At 36.4% G+C, this 27,363-nt stretch overlaps 1 protein-coding gene across 1 annotated transcript in view; it reads left to right on the forward strand.

The window, feature by feature from the left end:
* The window catches only part of PRKD1 (protein kinase D1), a 288,114-nt gene that overhangs the window by 194,813 nt on the left and 65,938 nt on the right, over positions 1 to 27,363 (forward strand). The window contains exons 3-4 of the mRNA XM_046653872.1: positions 16,446 to 16,577; positions 17,401 to 17,561. Of these exons, the coding sequence (XP_046509828.1) occupies positions 16,446 to 16,577; positions 17,401 to 17,561 (293 nt within the window). The remainder of the gene's footprint in view (positions 1 to 16,445; positions 16,578 to 17,400; positions 17,562 to 27,363) is intronic.

A 27,363-nucleotide genomic window follows, 5' to 3' on the forward strand; every position in this document is an offset into this window, starting at 1 on the left:
CTTGACTATAGTAACCTTCCCCTCCAGCCACATTGATTCCTCCAGTCCCCTCACTTCCCACGTTCGTTTCCTCTTCTGAACTTTATTCCCACTCTGTTTCTATCTGAGAAATTCTATTTCTTCTTCAATCCAAGATTTATACCTTCCTTCATCTTTTACAGCAAATCTTGCCATATACTCTCCCCTCTCTTTGCCTGGAACTCTTCCTGATCTTTACAATCTCCAGATCCTTGTTTGGTCACATACTGTGCTATAGTCTACTTGACTATTTTGTTTGTCTTTTAGTTTTTATTATCTTTCCTCAGCTAGAATATAAAATCCTGGAGGGTTGGCCGTGAATCTCTTGCTACTTTGTTTTAAATATGCTGGAGAATGCTGTTTTTGTTTAGTTTAGTCATGTTGAGTGTCGAAATAATCCAGAGAATGTTACTGTAAATGTGGAGCAAGCCAAAAAATGTTGAAGGCCAGATATAATCTTTGAGTACTGAGAACAATGGCCTTTGAAAATGACTTCAAAGCTCTACCAAATGTAATAATCCTGCAGGCAAAGTCACCTTTTGGAACATTTTGCTCAGAATCACTTGTGCTAATGTTATGTTTATAGCACACTCTGGAAAGATGGGCTAAAATTGCCATATGGTGCATGTTTAATCTATTCTCTGCTTAGCATCAAATCAGCTTTCTTCCATTTTAAATTTCCACTTTTAGGTTCATTTTCATCAGCTTTTTTGATAAATGTGGCACATGGCTTGGTTTCTGAGTTTTGTACTTTTTTTCTTTATTATTTTCATCTAGGAAAATTACTAAAAGGAGTCCAGGAAAGTGATCATATTCTCTCTTGCCACGTGTCCTTCTGATTAACAGGCAGCTTTTAATAATGGCTGAAGCTTTTAACTTACCTAAAGCTGAAAGTTGATGTACAAAGTGTCTTCTGTTTTGATGTTTATTTTAATGCTTTCTTATTATCATTTCAAGTAATATTTTATGATTTAAGGTGAGGATCATCACGTCAAATGTATGCTAATTATGTTGTGACTCAAATATTCACAGTTTATTAGTTTAAATCTGCACATTTATGTTAAAATCCATTATTTTCATCAAAGATACAATTAAAATCAGTTAAGTATTGGAATACATTTTAATAGTAAGATTTATCTACTAACATATAATTTGGATTGTAAGAAGTTACTAGAATATCCTCTTTACTCTTTGATACACACACACACACACACACACACACACTTTTTGATAGAAAGAAATTGAAATTTAAGATGTACCAACTCTACAACTTTCTCTCCATCCCCTCAAAAAAAGAGCATTGTGTAGGCAAGTTTAGGTGAGATGTCTATCACTTAAGCATAAACTATTTCAGAACGCATAAGAGTTGAAAAACCTAGTCCAATAAATTACCCAAATCTAGCAAAATTTTAATACCAAAACCTGGAAGAGACAGTATAAGAAAGAAAAGGAAACTGCAATGGATTGAATGTTTATGTACCCCCCCAAATGCATGTTGAAATCCTAACGCCCAAGGTGATGGTATTAGGAGGTGGGGCCTTGGGAGGTGATTAGGTCATAATGGTGGAGCCTCATAAATAGGATTTAAAAAGGGACCCCAGAGAGTGCCCTCACATCTTCTGCCGTGAGAGGTGCAATGAAGCAGCCATCTCTGAACAAGGAAGTGGGCCCCCTGCAGACCCTGAATCTGCCGGTGCCTTGATCTTGGACTTCGTCCCCTCCAGAACTGTTTTTTGTGAGCTACCCAGTCTGTAGTATTTTCTTAAAGCAGCCCAGACTAAGACAGAAAGAAAACTGTAGACCGTGTCCACTAATGGAATGGTTAATATTTTTGAGCACTTACGGTTCACTAGGCACAATGATAAGCCTTTTTCAGAGGTATAGAGACGTTAAGTAATTTGCCAGGAATCACCTCCTTACCTAGCAGTAAAATTATACTTAAAATCCAGGAATATCTGAAATCAGAACCCACATGAAATTAATGAAATATTATTTTTGCTTCCTGAATACAAGTGTCCTAAATAAAATATCGGGAAAAAATAGAATCCGTAAGAATACCAAAGAATAACACAAAATAACCAAGTAAGTTATTCTAGGAATAAAAAGATCCTTTGACATTATTAGTAAATCAACTTTTAGGTTCTGTCATGAATTTTATTACTCATTTAAAGTAATAAGAAATAGCTAACCCAAATCAACAGCATCGTATTTAACTAGAATATTAGGCACAGTCTAGTCAAGGTTAAGAAGAGCTATCTTTACTGGTATTCACCTTTGTTCACATGCAGTAACACCACAAAAGAAACATATCCATATGGAAGTCCGGATTCAGATTAATCTAAATTTTCTCCAGAATTTCCCTGTTATTAGCTTGTAGCCTAATTTGCCCACATCAAAAACCTTAATCTCTTCATCTATACAATGAGGATAATAACAGCACTCATTTGTGAATTTGGGGAATTAAATAAAATAAATAATAGATTGCCTTTAGCACAGAACCTGACTAAAAGTAAGAGTTCAATAAATGTTAGCCCATTACTAGTAAGTGCAATGATTATAAAGCTTGAGAATAAAGATTAAACTTGAGCTTAATAAATAAATATTAAAAAATCACTCTCTGTTTTATATAACAGCTACAAGGTCCTTTTTCTTGGCTAGATTCTCTCTCTAGAGTAGTGCTGTCCAATACAGCTTTCTGCAATCTTGGAAATGTTCTGTGCTTTCCAATGTGGTGACCGCTAGTCATGTGTGGCCAAAGAGAACTTGAAATGTAGCTAGTGTGACTGAGGAACTGAATTTTTAATTTTTTAAAATTTAAATCAGAATACCAGCAAGTGGCAGGTGGCTACCATACTGGAAATTAAGCTCTAGAGGATGTCATAAATTCACAGGGCTTTATTTGCTATTGTTATGCTGATGATTCCCAAATTAACTCTCCAGCCCAAACCCTACTCTAAACTTCATTATGTATCCTGCGTACCCATTTGCCTGCTCCTCATCTACCCCTGCTTGAATATCTGGGGTTTTCTCGGTTGCCCCTTGCACTTTGCAGAGACAAACTTGAACTCAGGAATTGCTCCCGTTGATATTCGAGGAAATATAAAAATATAAAGAACATTCACTCTAAAAGAGATGATTTGTCTCCCAATATCCTTCCTCTCTTCATTCTTTAGTGATTTGAATCCCATTTTTTGGGGACACATTTTCTGCAGGGTTCCTTGCAGTTAGTGACTTCCAACAAGTGTGGGTAAAAGGAAGTAGGCTCTCCTGTTTCCCTATCCCAGGGGTTAGAATTGATGGCCATATTGGAGCTGAAGGAAAAACCAAGCTCGGGAGATACCCGAGTGGTCAGCTGGAAGGAGCTTAGATTCGTGGAGTAGCCGTAGCAGCATGGAACTGCCTATCTCTTTATGTGAGATGTAACACATTTCTGTCTTGTTTATGCCACTAGTATTTGGGGTTTCTTTGAAATAAACACATGAACCTAATCCCATCCTTAGACAACTATAGGAGCCACATTATGAAAACGTTAAGGACATTAAAAAATTGAATAAATGGAAAGTCATTCAAAATAACAACAATAATGATCATCATCATTACTAATGTTGATTAGCACCTTACCCAGCTGATTATAGTAAGTACTAAATAAATTTTTGTTTATCTTGGCAACAATAAGTACTTGTTGAACGAATGAATGTTTCTTTGAGAAAGATAGAGATAATGCATTCATTCAACATATAGCTGCTGAGTATCTGAAATGCCAGTTTTATTCTGCAGGATAAAAATGAAACAAAATAAAACAAAGACAAAACCAAAACAGGGAATTGAGATCCTGGTCCTCAGTATATTTCTTTTCATTGATGATTTTCAAGTGTTGATTAGAAGAGTTAGCAGGGATAAACTTTCAATTTAGAAACAGCATTTAAAAAATTATTCTCTATGAAAGCTAAACAAAAAGTTGTCACACCGTTCCAGTCCTGTAATATTTTCACATAACTTTAAAACAAATAAATTATGAAATGAATATGGACAGAATAAACTAGACAGGACAAGCTTATTGCAAATATCATCGTGCATCAACAATAACTGTAATGTGAGAATAAGGAAATTTAAGAAAATTTTCTAAATTTTAGCAAACATGTATTATGACAAAGTTCTGTGCCAGGCACTGGTCTAAATGCTTTATATACGTGTAGTCCTGAGGGAATTACTATTACACTTATCACTCTCACTTTACAGATAGGGTAACTAAGACCCACAAGAAACATGGCCAGGCTCAGACATCTAGTAAGTAGAGAGGCTGAGTTTCAGACCAAGGCCCTCTTGCTCCAGAACTGGCATTCCTAACTCGTTACACTGTACTGAACAACACAATCCTTTCTGCCTCCGTGTTACTGACATGCCCAGCACGAAGTAAACTGCCATCCCATGGAATAATACTGTCACAGGAGAATGCTCCTCTAGACTAGGAAAGGTGTTGCTATCAGAATTTCAAGAGGTTCGTGTATAATTAGAAAACTCCTTCGTTCCCCTCCTTCCCAATGCTGGAATATCTCACTGGGAAAACAGTACAACTGTGTGAGAATCACTTCCCTAAAAGAAACTGTAACAGGAAACATCAAATTTAGATGAAAATTTACATCTCCTTTTAAAGATTTTTTCCTGCATTGTTTATCTTTTATTGTCCTGAAATCACTAGATGATTAGTTCGGAATTTATATGATGATAAAAGTAGCCCCTTATTGCTTTTAATAATAATGACGTTGTGATTTGTATTGTAAACAGGGAGAATGAATGGCATTAAAATAAATGCTAAAATCAGGTATGACTGTAATAGTCCTATGTGAGAATAAAATGTATATGAAGTGAATAAATGAGCAAAGTTGAAATATTAATTTACTTGCCATACACATGCAGAGTATTTTGATAGTCAAAAAGTGAATGTTGCACAAAATTAATTAAAGGCTGTCCAAACATAGTTAATTTTAGATTAAAAATCATAATCTGCAATTACTGGTGATGTTTTCTAAAAATTGTTTGATAATGATGACTTAATCTTCCAAAATATTCCCTTAAGTATTAGAACTGTAGTTTCTGATTTCAGTTCCAAAGGTGGAATGTGGTATAAGATCCTAAGACAAGTATGGGAAGCCCTGTATGTGAGTGACTTATGTCCCCATATGCATAAATATTTGGAACACGAATGATTTTGTGATTGAACGAATATCATCAATGTTGATGATGATCCCGAACTAATTTACCAAAGCCCACTGAACCCCAGTGGACCACAGCGAACTAGGTTTCATGAGCTCCTTTGCCTTCCATGTGGTTTCTCCACTGTTGAGAGTTTCTAATATATTCTAGATACAAGTCCTTTATCAAAAATGTATTTTGTAGGGGCCTGGCCCCGTGGTGCAGCAGTTAAGTTCACACGTTCCGTTTCTCGGTGGCCCTGGGTTCGCCAGTTCGGATCCTGGGTGTGGACATGGCACCGCTTGGCAAGCCATGCTGTGGCAGGCGTCCCACGTATAAAGTAGAGGAAGATGGACGTGGATGTTAGCTCAGGGCCAGTCTTCCTCAGCAAAAAGAGGAGGATTGGCAGTAGTTAGCTCACAGCTAATCTTCCTCAAAAACAAAACAACGTTTTCTCCCAGATTGTAGCTTTTTTCTTCATTTTCTTAACCAGTCTTTCAAAGACCAGAAGTTTTAATTTTGATAAAGTCTATCAATTTTGAAAAGTGAGTTATATTTTTGATGTTGTAACTAAGACATCTTTGCCTAAATCAAGGTCATAAGCATTTTCTCTGAGGTTTCTTCTAGAAGTTTTATAGTTTAGGTTTTATGTTTATAGTTTAGTCTGTGATCTACTTCGAGTTAATTTTTGCAAATGGTGCAAAAACAGAAGATTATTATTAATCTACATGTACATATTTGAGAAGAAGTCTACCCTGTGTTACTATATTTTGTGTACTACCCCAGTGTAGTGCAAAGTATGATGCTGTTATTTTTAAGTGTTTTCTCATTGCAAGGATTATGAAACTATTCTTTGAGTTAATAATTATACCCGTTTCAAAGATGAAGGAAATGAGGTACAGAGAGATCCTGCAGCTTATAAGTGGTAGATGGTAACAGCAGTGGAGTTACTTTATCTCATTCTAAAAGTCATATGCTGTCCAGTGTTGTAAAAAGGAAATTGTTTTCAACAGTAAAGTTCCCGTGCGGATGGCCTGTACGCATCACAAATAAACGTTCCTTTCCACGTCTACCTCCCCATTGGAACCTGGGGCTCTGGACCCCAGATCCCCGCTATCCTCAGTCCCAGCATGACCCTTGGTCCTCATGCCCTGTGAATGGGTAAACTGATGCTCTGTTGAAAGGGTTCAACTGGTGAATGGATAAGCAAACTGTGGCGTGTCAGCCAAGTGGAATACAATTCAGCAATAAAAAGGAATGATGCACACAAGGTGGATGAATTTCAAATGCGTTGTGCTGGAAGAAGCTAGCCTCAAGGGCTACATTTATATGACATTGTGGAAAACGGACAGAAAATAAGTCAGTGGTTGCCAGGGGTTGGGGTTGGGGAAGAGTTTATATACAAAGGTGCACAGGGGAATTTGGGAAGGGTTGATAAAATAGTTCCATATCTCGATTATGCTATTGGTAACACAACTGTATGTGTTTGTCAAAACTGTACACAAAAAAGGTGGATGTTACTTTATGTAAATGATACCTCAATAAACCTGGCTAAAAAGCATAAACTCAGATTTTCAATTAATAAAGCTCCTATTCTGATGAACCAGAGTGGACCAACTGAATCAATCAGCCTGATTCTGCAAAAAGAGTGAGGGGAGTCGCTCAGCTGCAAGTTCCCTTTTCTGAACTCCGGCCCCCTGAGCAGCAGCCAGAACAATTCCTGCCCACAGCAGGCGCCTGGTCAGCAGGCACTGAATTGAATTTAGCTGTCATTGAACTGTTACTTCTTCTGGAGTAGGAATACCCGGCAGATTTCACAGCTTTTAAGAGTTTTGTTGTTTGTGAATGAAAAGTAAGCATCTGTTTTTATGAAAAGTATAGTGAGATTTAAAGAAACTTGAAGCAAAGCGTATAGGACCTCGACTCGATGTCTGTACATGCAAATGTATTTGACAACAGTGATGCTATTTGTCGCCAGAAACCCTGCTGCCTATTAGAACATTTCAGTATAATACCATACCTAGCCTTTGTCTACAAGCCTTTTGTAAGTAGTCTAAAGGGCAATTTGTATGCTGGTGTTCCTCATGTAAATGAGGTTATTATCCTTTTAAAGGTATGAAGTCTCCTGTATGTCATGGAGCTTTCTAAGAAACAGACCTGACCTTTCTTTCCCTCTATTCAGGGGGCCTGCAGAGCCTGCACTCATTAGCTAGAATTTGACTCCATGACATTTTTACTTAATTTTCTTTTTCCTCTATGTTGGACGCATGGGGTCACCATTTATGTTCTTTCTTGACCTGAGATGCTCTCTAATCTCTTTCCAGCTGTGGCATTTGTCATTCAGTCACATCAGGACGTGGTGACCCTTCTCTCCCCACTGCAATTCCCAGCTGTTAACTGATTCATTTTAGAGAAGGAACTAGACACAGTCCTATGGACTTAGCTGCATTTAATTAATGTTAACCAGAGCTGCGGGTAGAAAAGCAATTTCCTCTGGAGTGGAAACGTATTCTTTATGAGGTAGTAGAGGGAAGATATAATAATAGTTTTTAAAGCCCTTAGTTTTTTTAAGTGCTGTAAATTCAGAATAGACTTTAAAAGCAGTATTTCCCTCTATTAGTATTGATGATGATAACAATAATAATAATTATAAATTTAATAATAACTGGGATTCAAGCCCAGGTCTTTCTGATGACAAAGCGCATACTGTTAATCATTATGCTAAGAAATTTTTGTGATAGCTACCAACGGTATGCCAAGGACTGTGCTGATCACTTGTGTCCTCCTCACAGCCCAGCGAGGCGAGCTTCACTAAGCTGCTTTAATGGAGAGGGGCACTGAGGTTGAGAGAAGTGAAATGATTTAGCCACGGTCGCCCATTCACCATGAGCAGTGTTGGAACCCAGGTATACTCTGACACTCTGGCCCTGCTTTTCATCACTACCTGCACCACTCTGCCTGTAGAGTAAGATGGCACTAGCAAGACCTCCCTGGAAAGCATTGCCAGACACTTTTTAAAGTGTGATCCATGTTATGATTCTGATGGGCTTTGCTTTGAACTTGAAATACTATATTTACAGATTATTAGGACTTAAAATGTAGAACCTTAGAACAGCAGGCAAGCAATGTGAGTTTAAAGGCATTGCTTTATTTCTTCAACTGAGGACATTAATTGATTACTTAATATGTGCATATGAGCTCAGAGAAGGTGCCATCTCTGTCCTCCAGCAATCTATGTAATGTGTGAACAGATAAAGGAGTAAGGGTGGCAGGATAGAGTGATACATTTTATAATAAAAGTGTGCCTAAGAGCCTTTGAGAACAGAACAGGGCAGCTTATATCAGGTGGGGGCAGGTGGATGGCAGAAGGCTTCCCAGAACAGGTGATGCCCGGCTGAGCTGTGGGATGTGTAGGAGTTAGCCACCTGAGGGGTAGCTGCATGCCAAACAGAAGGAAAGCTTTGTATGAAAGACAGGGAAGCATACGGCAGTAATGGCAGGGTCAAAAAGGATACTGAGGGGAGTGTTCTTGGCCAGCTTCTTAGTGTGAAGATGGATGGAATAAAAGAACTCCAGCTTATAGCTCCTCCTTTAGTCCCATAGAGCTTCATTTTGTATCTGTGTCATCCCAGGAGCATCTTCCTGGCAGGAGGCATTGCTGCTTTCAGAGCAGATATTCTGTAGCAGTCATAGAACTTAGTTGCCTGGGAGGGAAACAGGATGGTTCAGGTGTTAGCTGTTAACCCTCCCAGTTCATGAACAGATCCTAGGCTACTTCTGGAACAGGGTTTAGCCCTGCCATGAAATACTCCTACTGTCCTGCTGCTTGCTTCTGGTTAAAAAGATAAAAAAAAAAAAAAAAAAAAAAACAGGAGGGGATTTGTTTCTTTCTGAGCAGGAATGAATACATGTGAACTTTCCTTGTCAAACATAGGCCTTGTCACCTGTGTGCCTGGTATCTAACAATGCATAGGGATCTCTTCATGAATGTTAGTAATTATATTCTAAATACCTGGAAGTATTAAGCATAATTAGCTTTCTGTGACCTGGCATATATAATTATTATAAATAAACCTATTGTAACCATGCTAAATAAAAGACTATTATATGGCTCTTTGCAAGTCAACCAGTAGTGCCTGCTACATGATCATGCTAATGAATCTTTCCCATTCGATTTCTTCCATCACTTTAGAGATTTATGAATTCCTCTCACTTTCTAAAGGCATTTTTCCTCCAGAAATTTGAAAAGCATTCACTTCTGTTGCTCTCTAGTTTTTGTATGGTTTGGAATTTACCCATCAGCATGGAGAGATGGAGAGCGGTATATATATCTATATTTAGGTATCTGTAGCTATCTAGATCTAGATAGTAGGAGATAAGCTTCCAAATTGTGTTTTCCCCCAAGTAGCTAATTGTTAATCATTTGTTAAATAGTGTTTCCGTTCTTTATTGATTTGTGATCTCTCTTCTATCATATTTTAAATTCATACATTGGGTGGATTTCTGTGTTGTCAGATCTATCCTATTGATCTCTCTTTTTTCTTACACAACCACAACATATTTTTAAATATCGTAATTCTATAGAATATTTTGACATCAAATAGGGCTGAATTTCATTATTATTTTCCTTTTAACTTTTCCATTCTTATCAGAATATGTTCTATTTTTCTTACAGAAAGCCTTTAGAATAATTTCATTAAGCCAAATAAGATTCTGTTAGAATGTTTAGGGAGATATTTTCTTAAGATAAAAGTGAATTTTTGAGATCTTATGCATAATTCATTTAGGCTTATTGAAAACAGTTCATGTAAACCTCCTAGATAATCTTTGTTCATCCCCATTTCTTTCTCAAGTATATTTGTTTTTCCCTTTTTTTTTTTTTCAGTTTGAGGATAATCCACTTCTAGAAAAGATAGAAACAAAACTACAAGCGAATAGTTTAGCTTTTTCTGTTTTGTCAGTTAGCATTAAAGTATTTTTTTCCATGGTTCAGGCCTATCTCTGCCTCATTCTTTCCATATATAACACAGCTAAAAGGCCTTTTGTTCTGTTTCAGCTTTTTCAAAGCTTCAGTTTTTTTCCGTCTTTTAGTCTTCTTAGAATGGTTCTTATCAGGGTGACTGGCCAGAGTCACTATGTGCCTTCACCCTGACTCTGCTGATCTTTCTGTAGTTGATGGATTCTCTCTCAATCTGTGCTTATCAGAGAGTTGTTACGTCATCTTCTCTAGATACCATCCCCTTTTCCTCCTAATTAGGGTAACTTGTTGTTATGCTATCAATCTGGCTTGTGAGACTTTTTTATTCCTCTTGGAGCCATATTTTTTTTACGTCTTTGGCCATGGACTTATAAAATATTTTTCCAGAACTTTATGAACTGCGTAATCAACATATCTAAATACATTTTATGATTTTTCTCTTGGCTGCTGTCATCTTTGGGATGATATATTCACAGCCTCCCAAATTCCCATCATTGCACCTCACTAATGTTTTTCTGGTCAGATGTGAGTCAAAAATGGAAATTTCCATCTCTTTTTCTTCACCCATCTGAAAGATGCTATTGCAAATATCTCAAGAAAAATGTGTGTGATGTTCTTATCACTGGAGAGCCTTGGGGTCTTCCCAATGCTAGATGTCTCCAGGTATAACAAAAATGTGAAATGTGTGATTAATTTGGACAATGTTTGCATGAAGGGAGAATCTGGTACAAACATGACTTGAAAGGACTGGTACCATTGGAGAAGCAGAAAGAAATGACTAGCCTCAGGGTGTAGGTATGTGTATATTGGGTGGAGGGGGAGGGAAGTACACATATGTAGGGTTAATTTAACAAGCACTGTCACAAGTCTGGACCACAGGGGCATGGAAATGATCTGTTGTCATCTCTCAGTTACTTGCCTCATGGATAATTTGGAGTCACTCTTGCTAACTGACCTACAGTGCACCAAAGATGATGAAGTGTCAAGAACCCACCATAATTATAATTATAAAGAAATCTATAGATAATCCTATAAATTATCTCTAATTAAATAAAATCAGACTATATAAAAATGTTCCCTCTTTTCTCTATCCCTTTCTCTGCTTTTCAGAATACTCTTCATCCTTCCAGATTCTGTCCCAGGATGTCCCTCCTTGATGAACCTTTCCCTGACAGACCAGGCGGTCTTAGTCAGGCTTTCTTTTGTGTTTCCATCCCTGCATTTTGCATTTTCATTATTTATGAATCTGTCATCTTGATTTTGACCTAAAACCCTCAATAATGGATACTATTCCTTATCATTTTATTATTCTTTATCACTATATTTGTGCTATATTACCTAGTAGGTTTTAGATATATTATTAAAGCGTAGCATAAATCAACTGCATGCTTGAAGGTATTAGGACCACTTGGCCTACATGCACTGATTTGAGAAAGACATGAAGTGTCTTAATTTTACATGCTTGCTTTTAGAACTGTCACCACCTTATAAGTTACAGAGGAGTGTTTGGGGCTCAGTATAAAAAGCCTTTCTAATTATTGGAAATATTCACAAATATAATGAACTGATTTGTGAGTAGTCATCATTCCACCAATGAAAGATCTCAGGGAGCAGAGGATTATTTATGTATATCCATTATGTATGTGTATGGATGAATGGTAGGATGTTAAAGTAGGCATAGTTTCTTATCCACAGAATACCTGAAAACTGATAAGTATGTGTATTTATGTGGGTGAAGTGGTATCCAGAAGCTATTTTCAATATTCCAGAGGTTAAGGAAAAAGCAAATTTATCTACGACAAATCTTAACAGCTTTAAAAAGCTTCATAATGTTTTGCTTTTGGCCAGACTTATCAGTTGAATGTGATGACGCTGGTTATCATGTGGACACAAAGCTCCGATTGGCTGTGGTTATGCATTACCTTTGATTTCTGTAAAAATTAAAAACCAGTTATTGTTACTCACTCCAGTTTGTTTGGAAGAGGAAGGATTTCAAAAAATGGAGTCCATGCAGAAAGCACGTTAAAAGGATTTTTGATCATGAACTGAATTAATTTCATTCTATACATTATTTCATGGACTCTTTTGTTCCCTCCAGTATTTTTTGCATCTCTGAGATAAGGCTGCATCTTACAAAGGTTGGGCCTTGTATTTACTTGCAGTGTTTTTCAGATCTTTCCTAGTGATTCATAAAATCAAAATGCAGTTTATAATCCAGAATGTTTAATAGTTAGAGAAATATGATAATTTGATTCAGAGTGGCTGAGGTGTGAGGTCTGTCTGAATCAAGATCCTGTGTTACCTTGATTTCTCTGAGACTCAGTTTTCTCATCTGTAAAATAGGAACAATAGTAATATCTACTTCATAGATTGCTTGTGAAAAATTGAATGAGATGATACTTGCAATGTGTTAACCTTTTTTTCTGATTATATCTGTCCCAACTTGTCTATGCTAGAAAGAGTTAATGCTTCTCCCAAATTGCCAAAATTACCAGTTAAAAAAATTACTGAAAATCTTGGAGGATCTGACATTATTTTATTCTATTATGCAAATAATTTTGACCTTCAGAGATTATTTATTTTGCTTTAGAAGCCTCATTTCTTCTGTGCTGCTAACCAAACAGTTTATTCCATTTTGTGCAACAATTTATAATGAACCTTAAAAGAACTACTGATTATCTTAGAGTTTTTGGCTCAATTACCTGTTTCAAATGCTCGATGACTAAGGAAAGCCTGTCATTTTCTCCTCTCTTGCACACTGGAGTATAACAATAGACTGTGAATAGTACAAATCAAAGAGATACAAATACCACTCTAAGGGGCCCATTGTGTTTAGTTTGTAGCCTTGTCATATGGTTTTAATTTAGGTCGGCTGATTGATTATGACAGACTGACAGATAGCACATTGTTCCTCTCTTGGAATCTCTAGACACTTTAATATTTCTATTCTTATCTGTCCATTTTGATTCCAAAACTTAAGTGAAATGGAATTACAGCATTCACTTTGTTTTCCTGTGCTAAGTGATTCTCTCTGAAGTGCAATTTTGTGATTAGACGAGATGGCATGCATACACTCAGCTGATGCTGATTTCCCCCAGGGTGCAGAACAGGGAAATTCATAATGAATGGATGTTGTGCTTTGATTTCAAATGGATGGAAAACCTCACCACACTTGGTAGTTTTATTTTAAAAATGTATTTAATTATTCTAAAATTAACAGGAGAATATTAAAATTGAACTTTAGAAAATGGCATTTAAACATAAGTCAAGGGTGCTAACAGCTTATGAATGTTAATCCCCTTCAACAAGAGAAAAAACAAACTTGCCTGATATAAATGGTGGCGGGGGGGGGGGGGGGAACTTGGTCATTGAAAATCTTTAGTTTAATTATTTCTATTCTTTCTGATTAATTCAAAAAATATCTGAACACAGCTTGGTATTAGTATTATCAAATTCTAACGTTCCTTATTTTGAAAACTACGGTAATTATTCAACTAATTGCTGTCATAGTATTATAGCTATTTGGTCCTAAAGGGTGGCTTTTTTAGGGGGGAGACAAAGAAGCTAGGAGATAATGGTTGGCACAAAGTATTTTCTTTGATGTTTTAAAAACAAATCTTATCCATGAGTCTGAGAGCCCAATTTTAAAGAGGATTTAGCATTCCCCAAATTAGACACATTTTGACCAAACCATGAAAGTAGATGATTGGTACCCAAATCATACCTCTTTACTGATTTACTTAGAATAAGCATTAACCATAATATTGTGAATCTCGAAGTGAGAAACATAATATGCAATTTCCCAGTCTTATTTCAGTTGAACTGCTGTTTATGAGGAATATTCATGCTGGTCAGGAGTCCTTGTGGGCCGTGCTGGTGCGTGGTCATTTGGCTGGAGTTCTCTGATCAATTCCTTCTTCCCACGTTAAAAGTCTTAGCGTAGTGTCCAATATATTGTAGGAGCTCAAGAAATCTTTGTTATTCTTGTTATTATTTTCATTATCTTTCCAACTGAGTAAAAATAATTAATAAGTTGATAGGTGACTTGCAATAAAGCACATTAATTTGGAATAAAGTGCTTTTTATTCAAGATTCAAGGAAAAAAAAACCCATTAAAATTTTTAATGTCCTGTTATGGTCCAGTTATATGTCTTTGGAACCATCAATAATATTCTTCATGGTAGAAGCGATTCCCTTTCCTGCGTGTTCTATTATCACTTGCCCTGAGGGATGTGATACCCTCAAAGTTGTCCTCACAGTTTTGGACACCTCCCTAGCAGTGATGAATTGCCTACATTTTCAGCATTCACTCTGTCACACCTTGCATACTTGAGTTAACAAGGTAAGCATTTCATAAGTGCACTCAGGGAGTGATTTGTTAGCTGATAGCCTGCTCTCTAAGGCACCCACAGGAAGATGGCAAATGTTTATTCCCCACTTCATGGGGCTATTAGATATAAATAACTCTTTGGGCAGCGTTAGGGAAGATGGGATGTAACACTGGTTGATGAAAAGGACAATGGGTTGGGGGCCAAAACACCTGTGGGTTGTAGTCCTAGTTCTCGTTTAGTATCTGTGTGACTTTGGCTCCATTTCCCAGGTTCTTTGAACCTTAGAAGTTATTTTATAGTTCTTGTAGTGTTTTTTCTTTATTTGGTTTTATCTGTCTTTCCTGCTTCTGATGGGCTCTGCAAAGATATCTTACTCATCTTTAGATCTCTGTCCCTGGCAGTGTGCCATTGGCAATACTGAAGGTGCTTAACAAATATGTGTTGAAAAAATAAGGCAAGAAGACAAACAGGAGGAAGAGAGAAGAAGACAGAATAGAAGAATGTATTGAAGGCCTAAATTTCCCCCAAAGTTCTCTTTAAATAAAACCTGGTGAAATCAAGTGCACATGGTTTTGTGCTACCGTTAATGGAAGTTTAAACTTGAAGGGCCCAGGGAAGTCACCATCAGTCAGACTTTCTCTTTTGATGTATGAGAAACTGAGGCTCCTGATGATGAAGTGAGGTGTCACTCCTGGCAATGGCAAAGCTTCCTCCAGCTCTGCTTGCTCCCGGGTCAGCATGCTTTGGACTGTACTGGGCAGCCTCACCATCAGGCTCTGTGTGCAGACAGGTCTAGAAAAATACACCCCTATCCATTAGAATTTTGGACAAAAGGGTGGTCTTTCACTTTCAATTTTCTACACCTTTCTACTTCTTGATTTGAACAACAAGGAAAGCGTGAATTCCTTTTGTAACATAAAAAAAAAAATATCACGTGGGAAAGTATAATTTAAAAAAATAATGAAGGGCCGGCCCCGTGGCTGAGTGGTTAAGTTCATGCATTCTGCTTCGATGGCCCAGAGTTTCGCTTGTTCGGATCCTGGGTGCAAACCTAGCACTGCTCATGAAGCCATGCTGAGGTGGCGTCCCACATAGCAGAACTACAAGGACCTACAACTAGAATATATAACTTTGTACTGGAGGGCTTTGGGGAGAAGAAGAAAAAACAATAATGAATTTCGGTACTCTACATGAATATTGTATAGAATACGTAACAATAACCAATAACAACAAGGTGCTCTACAGCATGAATATGATTTGCTAAAGTGTTTTTCTCAAAGAGTGGACTGGAATCCACCAATGTGTGTATTCAGTCCCTCTGTTTGGCATATCAGTAAAAAAGCTGCCTGGTGATTTTTAGGTCATGATTTAAATGGTTGGTTGTATTGCCTTGAGAGTTCAAACAACTCTCTCTCCCCAAGAAAAGGCTGTGCAGATTTCTCATCTGTCTTCCAGTGGAGCCCTGCCCTTCTAAGGTACCTCTTCATGGTCATATTCAAGTACTACACCATCTTTTGATCTGTTTAAATCCAGTTCATCAAATTTTTCCTTTTCCTTGATGTTTCTGAATTCCTTTCTGGTTTATTTTAGGAAAAGAAAAAGCAAAATATTTTTTAGTAACATCAAGTAAATGTGTTGGAGCCATCCCTTCATTCATGCTTTCTTCCAGCATTTTGGCTGTTTTCAAAGTGGCCTGAGACTTCAGCAAGCAGGAAGAGAAGCGAGAGGGTTGCTGTGTTACCCCTTATCAGGCTACGGTTGGAAAGAATGGAGTCTAGTGGCTAAAAGTCAAGCACTGTTGCATCTTATCGTTCCTAACTCCACCTGGAGAGTTATATCCATACTTGCATATTAATTATCTTGCATACTAATTTTCTACAGCTCAGGGTATCCACTCAACTTATTTTTCAACATTATTTTTACAGCTTCTGCTACCTTTGAAGACTTTCAGATCCGTCCCCACGCTCTCTTTGTTCATTCGTACAGAGCTCCAGCTTTCTGTGATCACTGTGGAGAGATGCTGTGGGGGTTGGTGCGTCAAGGCCTCAAATGTGAAGGTAAGGTATTTCTTTCCCCAACCAAGTCACGCAATGCTGGAGTTAATCTGCTTGCATCGTGCCCTCTACAACAAGGATTTCTTTCCTTCAAGTGTCTGCCAGGGTCCTTTTTTTGGGGTGCATGGATTCTATTCTGTTCCTTTCTTTACATTTCCTGTCTTCAACATATTTGCTCTGATCTGGGAAACCTAATTCTCATGTCTTTTCCTTTATATTGTGTGGATATGTTTCTTTTGTGTTGGTTATTTTGGCAACAGACTAAAAACAAAATTTCTTTCTTAAGCCAGAACTTGGCTTGTGAGGTATTTTACCTATTTTCTTAACAATTCTACAAGGTAGTTATTACCCCATTTTACAGACAGGAAAACTGAGGTGAAGTAATTTGTTCAAGGCCATGTAGACAAACAAGCTTTGGACCCAGAATTCAAATCAATGTAGATCAAGAGTTGTGATGTATTGTGATTGATTTTTCCTCTGTGTCCACCCACATTAGAACTTGTGGCAGTAAAAATGGCTCAGATCTTCTCTTTGGAATTTTGTGGCTAGATTCCTCAAAGCCCAAGTCCATTATGTCAGAAAACATTTTAGAGAATGGTGACCAGGGTAGTTACTGAGCCACTCCAGTAAAATCAGAATTCAAAACCCAGCTTACTTACAGATTGGGAAAAGAAATCAGGAGAAGCTCAAAAGAAAATTTGAATTTCCAAATAGCCTCAAGACAAATGGAAGTAATACCATTTTTGAAAATTTATAATTAGAACTAATACTAGAATAGCTTTTAACTTATGGTTGAACAAAAGTCATTTTGACTTTCTCTTTTCAGGATGCGGCCTGAATTACCATAAGAGATGTGCATTTAAAATCCCCAACAATTGCAGTGGTGTGAGGCGGAGAAGGCTCTCAAATGTTTCCCTCACTGGACTCAGCACCGTCCGCACAGCATCTGCCGAGCTCTCCACCAGTGCCCCCGATGAGCCCCTTCTGGTATGGCCTCCTGTTTATCCATTTCCCCGTTTCCACGAGAAATCTGTGGGACGATGTGATGACAGTGTCGATCCAAGGCAGTGCCCTGGGAGGGAGGACAGAACCAGGGTGTTAATGACTGTGTGTCTTCAGGGCCTATGCTGGAGATTGGTCGGTGCTTCCATCAAATATCCCAGCAGCTTTGAGTTTGCTTTTGTCTGTGAGCTTTGTGCAGTTATAAAATACGTGAGATTTCATCGCCGTCATAGGGCCAGAGCAGCACAAACTAATGTGTGAATGTTGCAAAACATAGTCAAAATTTGGAAACCAGACATAAAAGATGTTCTTCTCTGAAGACTTTTAGAGTACTTTGTTGCATAGCTGAATATTCATTCTGGGAGAAAATTTGGAATTTGCTCTTATGAAAATTTCTTATGTGAAAGTCTTTAATTGCTTGGCATTACTGGTATACATGCTGGTGTATTGTCAGAGTGACACTGATTGACAAAGGCCGTGAGAAAAATAGCACATAATACTTTTAATATTTCCATTACCTCTAAAAAATATATATCTTATTAATGTGGCTTAAATATTCTTTAAGAAGTTAAATTTGGATTTTCTAAACATTCAAAACAAAGTAAAAGTTGTAATTACGTGGATTCTTTAAAATAAGAACATTATTCTGAAATAAGCTACTGGTGTGAGGCTTTAAATTTCACATATTTATTCCCTCCTACAATGGATATTACAAAGACTGTAATCTGGTTATTGTGAAAATCAATTAAAGAGAAAAGTGAAAAATTACTGAAACATTTAGGTTCAATAAATCCTTCTTGGAGTGGAGAGGAGCAATGCATTTTGAAGGCATCTCTAAAAACTTGCATTAATTACTTCATTGTTTGGGAAATATTTTATTGTGATCTTTCTATCACTTGAATTTTGTTACAGCATAAACCAGACATGTAACTCAAATGAATGTTCATTTTGATAAATAGGAAAATTCCATACTCTGTTTTCCTGTGACTTACTTTTTTTTTTTTTAAGATTTTTAAAAATTTTTTCCTTTTCCTCCCCAAAGCGCCCCGGTACATAGTTGTGTATTTTTTCAGTTGTGGGTCCTTCCAGTTGTGGCATGTGGGATGCCACCTCAGTGTGGCCTGACAAACGGTGCCGTGTCCACGCCCAGGATCCGATCCAGTGAAACCCTGGGCTGCCCCAGCGGCGCCCGCAAACTCAACCACTCAGCCATGGGCCGGCCTCTCCCATGACTTTCTTTTGGGAGTTTCTTGTGTTTTCGGTCCTTTATGAAGTCAGCTTGTTTGGAGAAGGCAGGTACTAAATCCACCAATAACTCAAAGAATATGTTATATTTTGGTCACTATTCAGAATGTGTGTGTGATTGTGTATTATTTCATAAAGTTGTATTAATTGGAATGAATGATATTCTTACTGAAAGCTGCTTAAATCAAAATCTGTTTTTCAAATAACTCTCATGTCACCTTCCCAATTCTCTATTTCCTTGATTTAGTTTGAATTTAAGTAGTGATTTTATAAGTTACAGCAATTACTCCTGCTTTTAAGAATAGTCAGCAAGAGTCATACTGTTTATATGATAGACATTTAAAAACAAGTTTAAGAAACAAAATTATAAATTAATTCTATATTGTTTTCAGTTTTAGCAGGAAAAGATTTTTAAAAATTATTTAACATCTCACAAGAAATCTAAAACTCTAAATTAAAGTCGTTCATCATTAGAATAGATTAAAATCTAGATAATTCATGCTAAGGAGTCTTCTTTTAAACCTATCTCAATTTTTTATAGTATATACATATACACGCATATGTATGTATATATATGTACATACTATATACTTAAAAACATCACATATATACAATTTAGATTTTATAAGTGTAAATTAAATTATATATTTATCACATGCATGCATATATGTATAAATATATGTATTTATATGTAAATATAATTTAAGTTTTATAACTATAGTCTTTAAGACAAGTTTTTGTGTTTTTTAATGAAATTATTTAATTGCTTTATTTAACCAAATTACATAATTATTGAATTATTTGAATTACTTGATTACAAGCTATATTTTACATCAAATGTTGAAAGTCATTAATATTTTATTGCTAAATGGAATTCTTTTGTATTAGAAAGTTTAAAAACAGTCTTTAAAAACATTTTTAAAAATCAGATTTTACTGTATCTGTCAAGAATGCTCAAAAAGTTTGATCAAATCAGATGTTTATGAGGGAAGAAAATATTGTGGCTATAAAATAAATGAAAGATATTATTATTATGAACTTTCACAACCTAGTAAAAAATGCTCTACAGGTAATTTTTAAATGAGAAATGCCTTTGGAAATAATGTTTGTGACACTATTTAACACACTGGCTCTCAAAATCATGTTTTATATATTCACCAAAGCCCTTTGTGCCCTTGTGGGGTGCCTTTACATGGTTAGAGTGCAAAGAATATGTCCCTTTTCATCCCTGTGCAAGGCCTAAAAGGCAAGTAACCATAGTTTAAAAGTTAGAGTGAATGCCTAGTCAAAAGTAATATTATGGTAATAATAGTAAGCCCTTTTACTTCTCTATATAAAAAAGAACATTTTCCATTTCAGAAAAGGATGATGACCTAGCTAAAGGTGGTGTTGCTTACTAATGCCACTAGACCACTCATGTTGCAAGTCTGCCATAAATGTGTAGATTTTCTCTCAAGTGTAAGAATATGATTTTTTTCCCATGCTTGATTGCCTATTTTGACTATAAAATCACCATTTCACATACAGATTAAAACATTGGTAATTCTATTAATTCACCCATTTGGGGCACATAAATTGAATCTCAGATTTTTAAATGCTGCCAAGATAAAAAAAAGGTATAACAACATAGATCATATGACAAGCTTTATCTGTCATCAACTTTGGCAGTAAACTGTATCCATTATTCTAACCATAAGGCAGTCCATCTTTTAAGAAAATCCAAAATGTAGTCAATTTATGGTAGAAGAGCTTTGTGTGGATGTATATATCTTTTTGTAAATCATCCCCAGTATTAGAAGGAAACAAGACAAGCTCAGTAGATCCTTAAACAGGATCTTAAACACACTAATGTATTATATCATTGTATATAAGTATACTTATCAAGATTATATCAGTTTTATAGGCTTTTAGACATTGCAGAAGAAAAGTCAGGATTCAGTGATCCTGTCATTTCTCTATGCTTTATTCATCTTTTTGTTTTTATTTACACATGTTCTTTTGGTATTTGGGGAAAGTCAAAGCCATTTGAAACCATGTTATGCAAAACTTAATCTTAGGCAAAAAGTTAATAATCTGTTCCAGAACTCCTGCTCCTAGCTATGAAGAAGCTTGTTTCAGATTGACTTTCCTGCAAGGGGTAATTATAAAAGCGGAATAAAATATAATAGAACAGAACAAAACAATATTTGAAGGTTCCCAAGAGCAACCAAGGCAACAGGATTTGAAGGACCAATGTCTCAGAAATAAGGAAATCACAGAGAGGTCAATGCACAGGACAACTCCCCACAACAGAGAAGTATCCAGCCCAAATGTTAATAGTGCTGAGTCTGATAACCCTTGTGGTAGAACAAAGCTGGAGAATTTCCAAACATATTATAAAGCCACAGTTAAGACAATGGTATTACACGAGGTTAAGTATTAAGACAATGTGGTATTTCACAAAAATGGAAAAATAAACTAATGAAACACAATAGAGAGAGTCCAGAAAGTACATGCATATACAGGCCAACTGATTTATGACAAGGATTCTATTTCTGTGAGAAAAGGATGGTCTTTTCAACAAATATTTCTGGGAACAATTGAATATCTATTTGGAAAATATGAATCTTGACCCTAATGTACGCTGTCTACAGAATCAATTCTGGGTAGATTGGCAACTTCTCAGAGATAACATAGAAGAATATGTACAAGAACTTGGGGGTAGGAAAAGCTTTTTAAACTGGACTCAGAACACTGATGACAAAAGAAAAAGATTGATACATTTGGCATCATTAAAATTAAATAATTTTTAGCAAAATATACCATTAAGAGAGTGGAAAAGCAAGTCATAGAATGATTGGAGAAGATATTTTCAATATGTATATCCTATAAAAGACTCATGTCCAGAATGTATTAAAGACCATCTACAAAAATTTGGAAGACAGACAACCCCATTTAAGATACAGGCAAAATACTGGAACAGCACTTTACAAAAGAAGACAGCCAATAAACATGAAAATGTACTTTGCAACATTAGTTATCAGGGAGGCTAAAGTTAAATCTACAATGAGGTTTCTCTACAACAGAATGTCTAACATTGAAAAAAAACCCTGACAATAACAAGTATTGGTGAGTATGTTGAGCGACTGGAGCTCATTTACATTACTACTTGGAATGTAAATTGGTCTAACAACGTTGGAAAACTTTGGCAGTCGTCTTCTAAAACTGAACATGTGCATATCATGTGACTCAGCAGTTCTACTCCCAGGTATATATTCAACAGAAATGTGTATAGATATGTGCAAGCATTTTTTTTGTTTTGTTTTGTTTTATTATTTTAGACTTCATTTTTTTTTTTACCAGTTTTAGGTTCGCAGTAAAATTGAGAGGAAGGTATAGAGATTTCCCATATACCTCCTGCCCTCACACATGCATAGCCTGTCCCATTATCAACATCACTTAGCAGAGTGGCACTTTTTTTTTAATGCTGATGAATGTAAATTGGCACATCATAACCACCCGATGTCCATAGTTTACATTAGAGTTCACTCTTGGTGTTGTCCATTCTATGGGTTTGGACAAACGTATAATGACATATATTCATCATTGTGGTATCATACAGAGTAGTTTCACTGCCCTAAAAATGCTTTGTGCTCCATCTGTTCTTCCTTCCTCCCCTCCACCCAACCCCTACCAACCAGCCACTGATCTTTTTACTATCTCCATAGTTTTGCCTTTTTCAGAACATTGTATAGTTGGAATCATACAGTTGGAATCATCCAGTGTGTACCCTTTCCAGATTGGCTTCTTTTACTTAGTAATACACATTTAAGTTTCCTCCATGGCTTTTCATGGCTTGATAGCTCATTTCTTTTTAGTGCTGAATAGTATTCCATTGTCTGGATGTCCACAGTTTGTTTATCCATTCACCTACGGGAGGGCATCTTGGTTGCTTCCAAGTTTTGGCAATTATGAATAAGGACACTATAAACATCCATGTACAGGTTTTTGAGTAGACATAAGTTTTCAACTCTTTTGAGTAAATATCAAGGAATGTGATTTTTGGGTCATATGGTAAGAATATCTTAAGTTTTGTAAGAAACCACCAAACTGTCTTCTGAAGTGGCTGTACCATTTTGCATTCCTACCAGCAATCAGTGAGAGTTTCTGTTGCTCCACATCCTTGTCAGCATTTGGTGTTGTCAGTGTTCTGGATTTTGGCCAGTCTAGTAGGTGTGTAGTGATATCTCATTGTTGTTTTAATTTGCATTTCCCTGTTGACATACGATGTGGAGCTTCTTTTTCTTTTTCTTTCTTTTTTTTTTTTTTGTGAGGAAGATTAGCCCTGAGCAAACATCTGCTGCCAAACCTCCTCTTTTTGCTGAGGAAGACTGGCCCTGAGCTAACATCTGTGCCCATCTTCCTCCACTTTGTATGTGGGATGCCTTCCACAGCATGGCTTGCCAAGTGGTGCCATGTCCGCACCCGGGATCAGAACTGGGAAAACCCAGATCCCTGAAGTGGAACATGCTTCAGGGATCCGGGGTTAACCTCTGCGCAACTGGGCCAGCCCCGATGTGGAGCTTCTTTTCATATGCTTGTTTGCCATCTGTGTATCTTCTCTGGTGAGGTGTCTGTTAAGGTCTTTTGCCCACTTTTTAGTTGGGTTGTTTGTTTTCTTATTGTTGAGTTTTAAGAGTTCTTGTATATTTTGGATAACAATCCTTTATTAGATGTGTCTTTTGGAAATGTTTTGTAAATATTTTCACCCACTCTGTGGGTTGTCTTAATCTTCTTGACATTGTCTTTTGCTGAGCAGAAGTTTTTAATTTTAATTATTTCTTTCATGGATCATGCCTTTGGTGATGTAGCTAAAAAGGCATCACCATATCCAAGTATCCAAGGTCATCTAAGTTTTCCTCTATGTCATCTTCTAGGAGTTTGATAGCATTGTGCTTTACATTTAGGTCTATGATTCATTTCGAGTTAATTTTTTTAAATGTGTAAGGTCTGTGTCTAGATTCATTTTTTTGCATGTGGATGTCCAGTTGTGCCAGCACTATCTGTTGAAGTGACTACCTTTGCTCTGTTGTATTGCTTTTGCTTCTTTGTCAAAGATCAGTTGACTGTATTTATTGGGATCTGTTTTGGGGCTCAGTATTCTGATCCATTGATCTATTTGTCTATTCTTTCACCAATACTACACTGTTTTGATTATTGTAGCTTTATGGTAAGTCTTCAAGTTGGGTAGCATCCTCAGTCCTCCAACTTTGTTCTTCTCCTTCAGTGTTGTGTTGGCTATTCTGAGTCTTTTGCCTCTCCATATAAACTTTAGAATCAGTTCGTTGATATCCACAAAATAACTTGCTGGGGTTTTGTTTGGTATTGCATTGAATTTATAGGTCAAGTTTGGAAGAACAGACGTATTGGTGATATTGAATCTTCCTATTCATGAACATGGAATATCTTTCCATTATTTGTTTCTTTTTTATTTCTTTCATCAGAGTTTTGTAGTTTCCCCTCATATAGATCTTGTATATATTTGGTTAGATTTATGCCTAAGTATTTCATTTTTTGGAGGTGCTAATGTGAATTCTATTGTTACAAGCATGTTTTTAACATCTTTATCCGTAAAAGGTAAAAGCTAGAAACAAATAGTGGTAGAGTCATACAATAGAATAGTGTACAGCAGTAGAATTAGTGAACTGTCAATTCACTCAACATCATAAATAAATCTCACAAAATAATATTTAGGAAAAAAAGCCAGAGACAAAAGAGTATCTCCTTATGAATGCAGTGAATGAAATTCAAATCAAGCAAAACTAATTTGTAGTGAGAGATATCAGAATAATAGCTCCTCTTAGTTAGGCACTAACTGAGAGGGAGCAAGAGAGAGCCTTTTGGGATGCTGGAAGTATTCTATATCTTGATCTGGGTAGAGGTTATATGGGTATACGCCAATGTAAAACTTCATCAAGAGACAGTACTAGAATTTTCTGCACTTTATTCTGTATAAATTGTACCTCAATAAAAATGTTTTAAAGTGATAATAGCAAGTAGCTATCCAAATAGCAAGTTATAAAGTCATTAGGTTTCTTCATCACAGGTCCTGTGAGAAAAGAATAAAATATTATATAACAAAAATGAATAATTAAATTTAGTTCTGAGATTCCTCTCAGTCAATTAAAAGAAAACGAGGTTATAGAAATTGCATTATTTAATAACAAGAAACATAAATTCTTTGGGTGCTAAATGAAATGTACCACATCATCCTAATATACATAGTATTCATTTGCATAATAAACATTATTTTCTGCAGTTTTCACCACAGATGCAAAACTGTAATTTATATGATCTTTCTTCAAGGGGAAAACAAACATGAAAACAAAACTATAGTATCGTATTACAACCAACTACCAAGAGAATAGGTGGTTCTCTTTTTCTTGGTGACCTATGGACATTTCTGATGATTTTAATTTTATATCATGGTAGAAAGATAGAGCTGTGTGTTTCCTCAAATTTTTTCTTGAAAATAATAGTGCTATCATATTCTGCAAAAAAAGATTTTCCTGGTCAAATAAGATTTGGAAATGCTTCTTCGTGGTTCATCCAAGTATTAGACGTCACTAATATTCATGAAGCCTAATTATGGTTCTCAGAAGTCCTGAAATAATGAACTCAGTGTTCCTAAACTGACTCAAATATGGAATCCCTTTTTCTCGTAAAACCTAGGAATATCTAATGGGAAAAACCATGCACTTTGAGAAATGGTAACTTAGAGGAGTGAGTGAATTAATACGTGTTGCATAGACCATCTTCATATATCGTGAGCTAAACAGCACTCATCTGAAGTTGAGTTCTAATGAAAGCCCAGAGTAAAGGTATTCAGAGCTACAAACTGGAGGAAAATCATGAGCTTTCGATAACAGATATGTTGATGACAAGGATAATCTCTTATTTTGGAAATCAAGAAACTTGATTGATTTTCTCTGTCACCTCTATATGGAGATGTTCCACAGAAGTACATACAAACAGGGTTATAATTTTTCCTCAAAAGTCGTGTTTGGATCTGTTCAAATGAGCAATTGGTGCCCCTCAGTTCTGCACATGCTTCACGTCAATCAAGAGACGTAACAGGTATTACTGGGTAACAATTAATCATGGCGGAACCCCAGTCTGAATGTGCACCACTTCCAAAGTCTCTGACAGAAGCTTAGCTGTAGATTGCAAATTAGGCTATGGGGATTGAGAGAACAGATAATAGGATTTTTCTTAAAGTGCAATAGTTTATTCAAGACTAGACAAATCGCCAATGTCAAAACACATTAATGCATTTTTATTAAGAAAAAGAGTCAACTATATTTCAGTTTTGATTTGTTTTCTAGCTATTAGATAGAGCTGCCCGGAAAAGCTTAAGGAAACAGGGATAAAAAAGAACACATTCAGTATAAATTACTAGATATGTGTTGTCTACTTAACCAAGACATTTCTTACATTTTTCACTGATACTCCTCCTCTTAAAAAAAAAATTCAGAATAAACTTTCTACTTTTGAATTACAGTTCAACCTTGAATGAAATCAGACAGAAAACAATGATATGCAGCAAAGACTCTAAAATGAGCAAAGGGTGCACTGTAGGCATATTTCTCTCATTAAAAGTCTAACCCTCTCTTGGACTTTCCAAGGTTGTAAACCGCTGACTGAGGCTGATTATTCATCAGCTTATTCTTGCCTGCAGGCAGATAACAACTATGTAACATTTGATTACTTTGATGACCTTTTTCTTTCTTTTCCCATTGAGAGGATGAATTATTGTGAAGAAAATCTACATCTTTCACTTAAAGGTCAAAAATGCTTCATTCTGACTATAATTTATCTTCAATAAGGTGAAAGAAACATCTTTCATCACTGACACCATGATATGCAGATTTGTTATCTCTGCCAGCTCACAGCTGTAAACTGTGTTTTTGCAATCTTGACTTAGTGTCTATAGTTCTGTTTACGCGTTGCAAAGTTGTTTCCAACTCAGATGTCTCTGTGGCCACAAAGACTGATCAGTGGAACATTTTGCTTTCTCTTGAAAACACACCTGCATGAAACGTTATTGCGTAACGTGTTGCTTTTCTCCAATAACACTGTTTTCTTGTCTTTTCCTCCCCTTCTTCTGCTCCTTTGCCTGCCTTTTGCTCTTCCACTTCCTGTGTCAGTCTCCTGTGAGTCCTGGCTTTGAGGTAGGTACTAACTCTGCCTGGCTAGGAATGTGCTTCACCAGCTTTTGCAAACCAACTTTATAATATTTGATTGACATCAGCCGATTATCTGCATTGACCCCATGAGAATAATCAAGAATCCAACCTATTGAACTGCAGAAAGCCCATGGGTTTTGGTTTTTGTTGTCTTTTTCTTGTTGTTATTAAGTTTTCACAGTCCTCCGTAAGACAGAAAGCAATGCAGGCATTAGAGTAAAAGGTTTCGATTTGCCCTTAGATTACTTGGTTCCATAACGTTGGAGTGTTTTCTATGAAACTGAGCCTACAGGTTGAGGATAGAACTGAATATAGTC

Source organism: Equus quagga, chromosome 2 (assembly GCF_021613505.1).
Source record: "Equus quagga isolate Etosha38 chromosome 2, UCLA_HA_Equagga_1.0, whole genome shotgun sequence".
In the NCBI taxonomy this organism is placed as follows: Eukaryota; Metazoa; Chordata; class Mammalia; order Perissodactyla; family Equidae; genus Equus; species Equus quagga.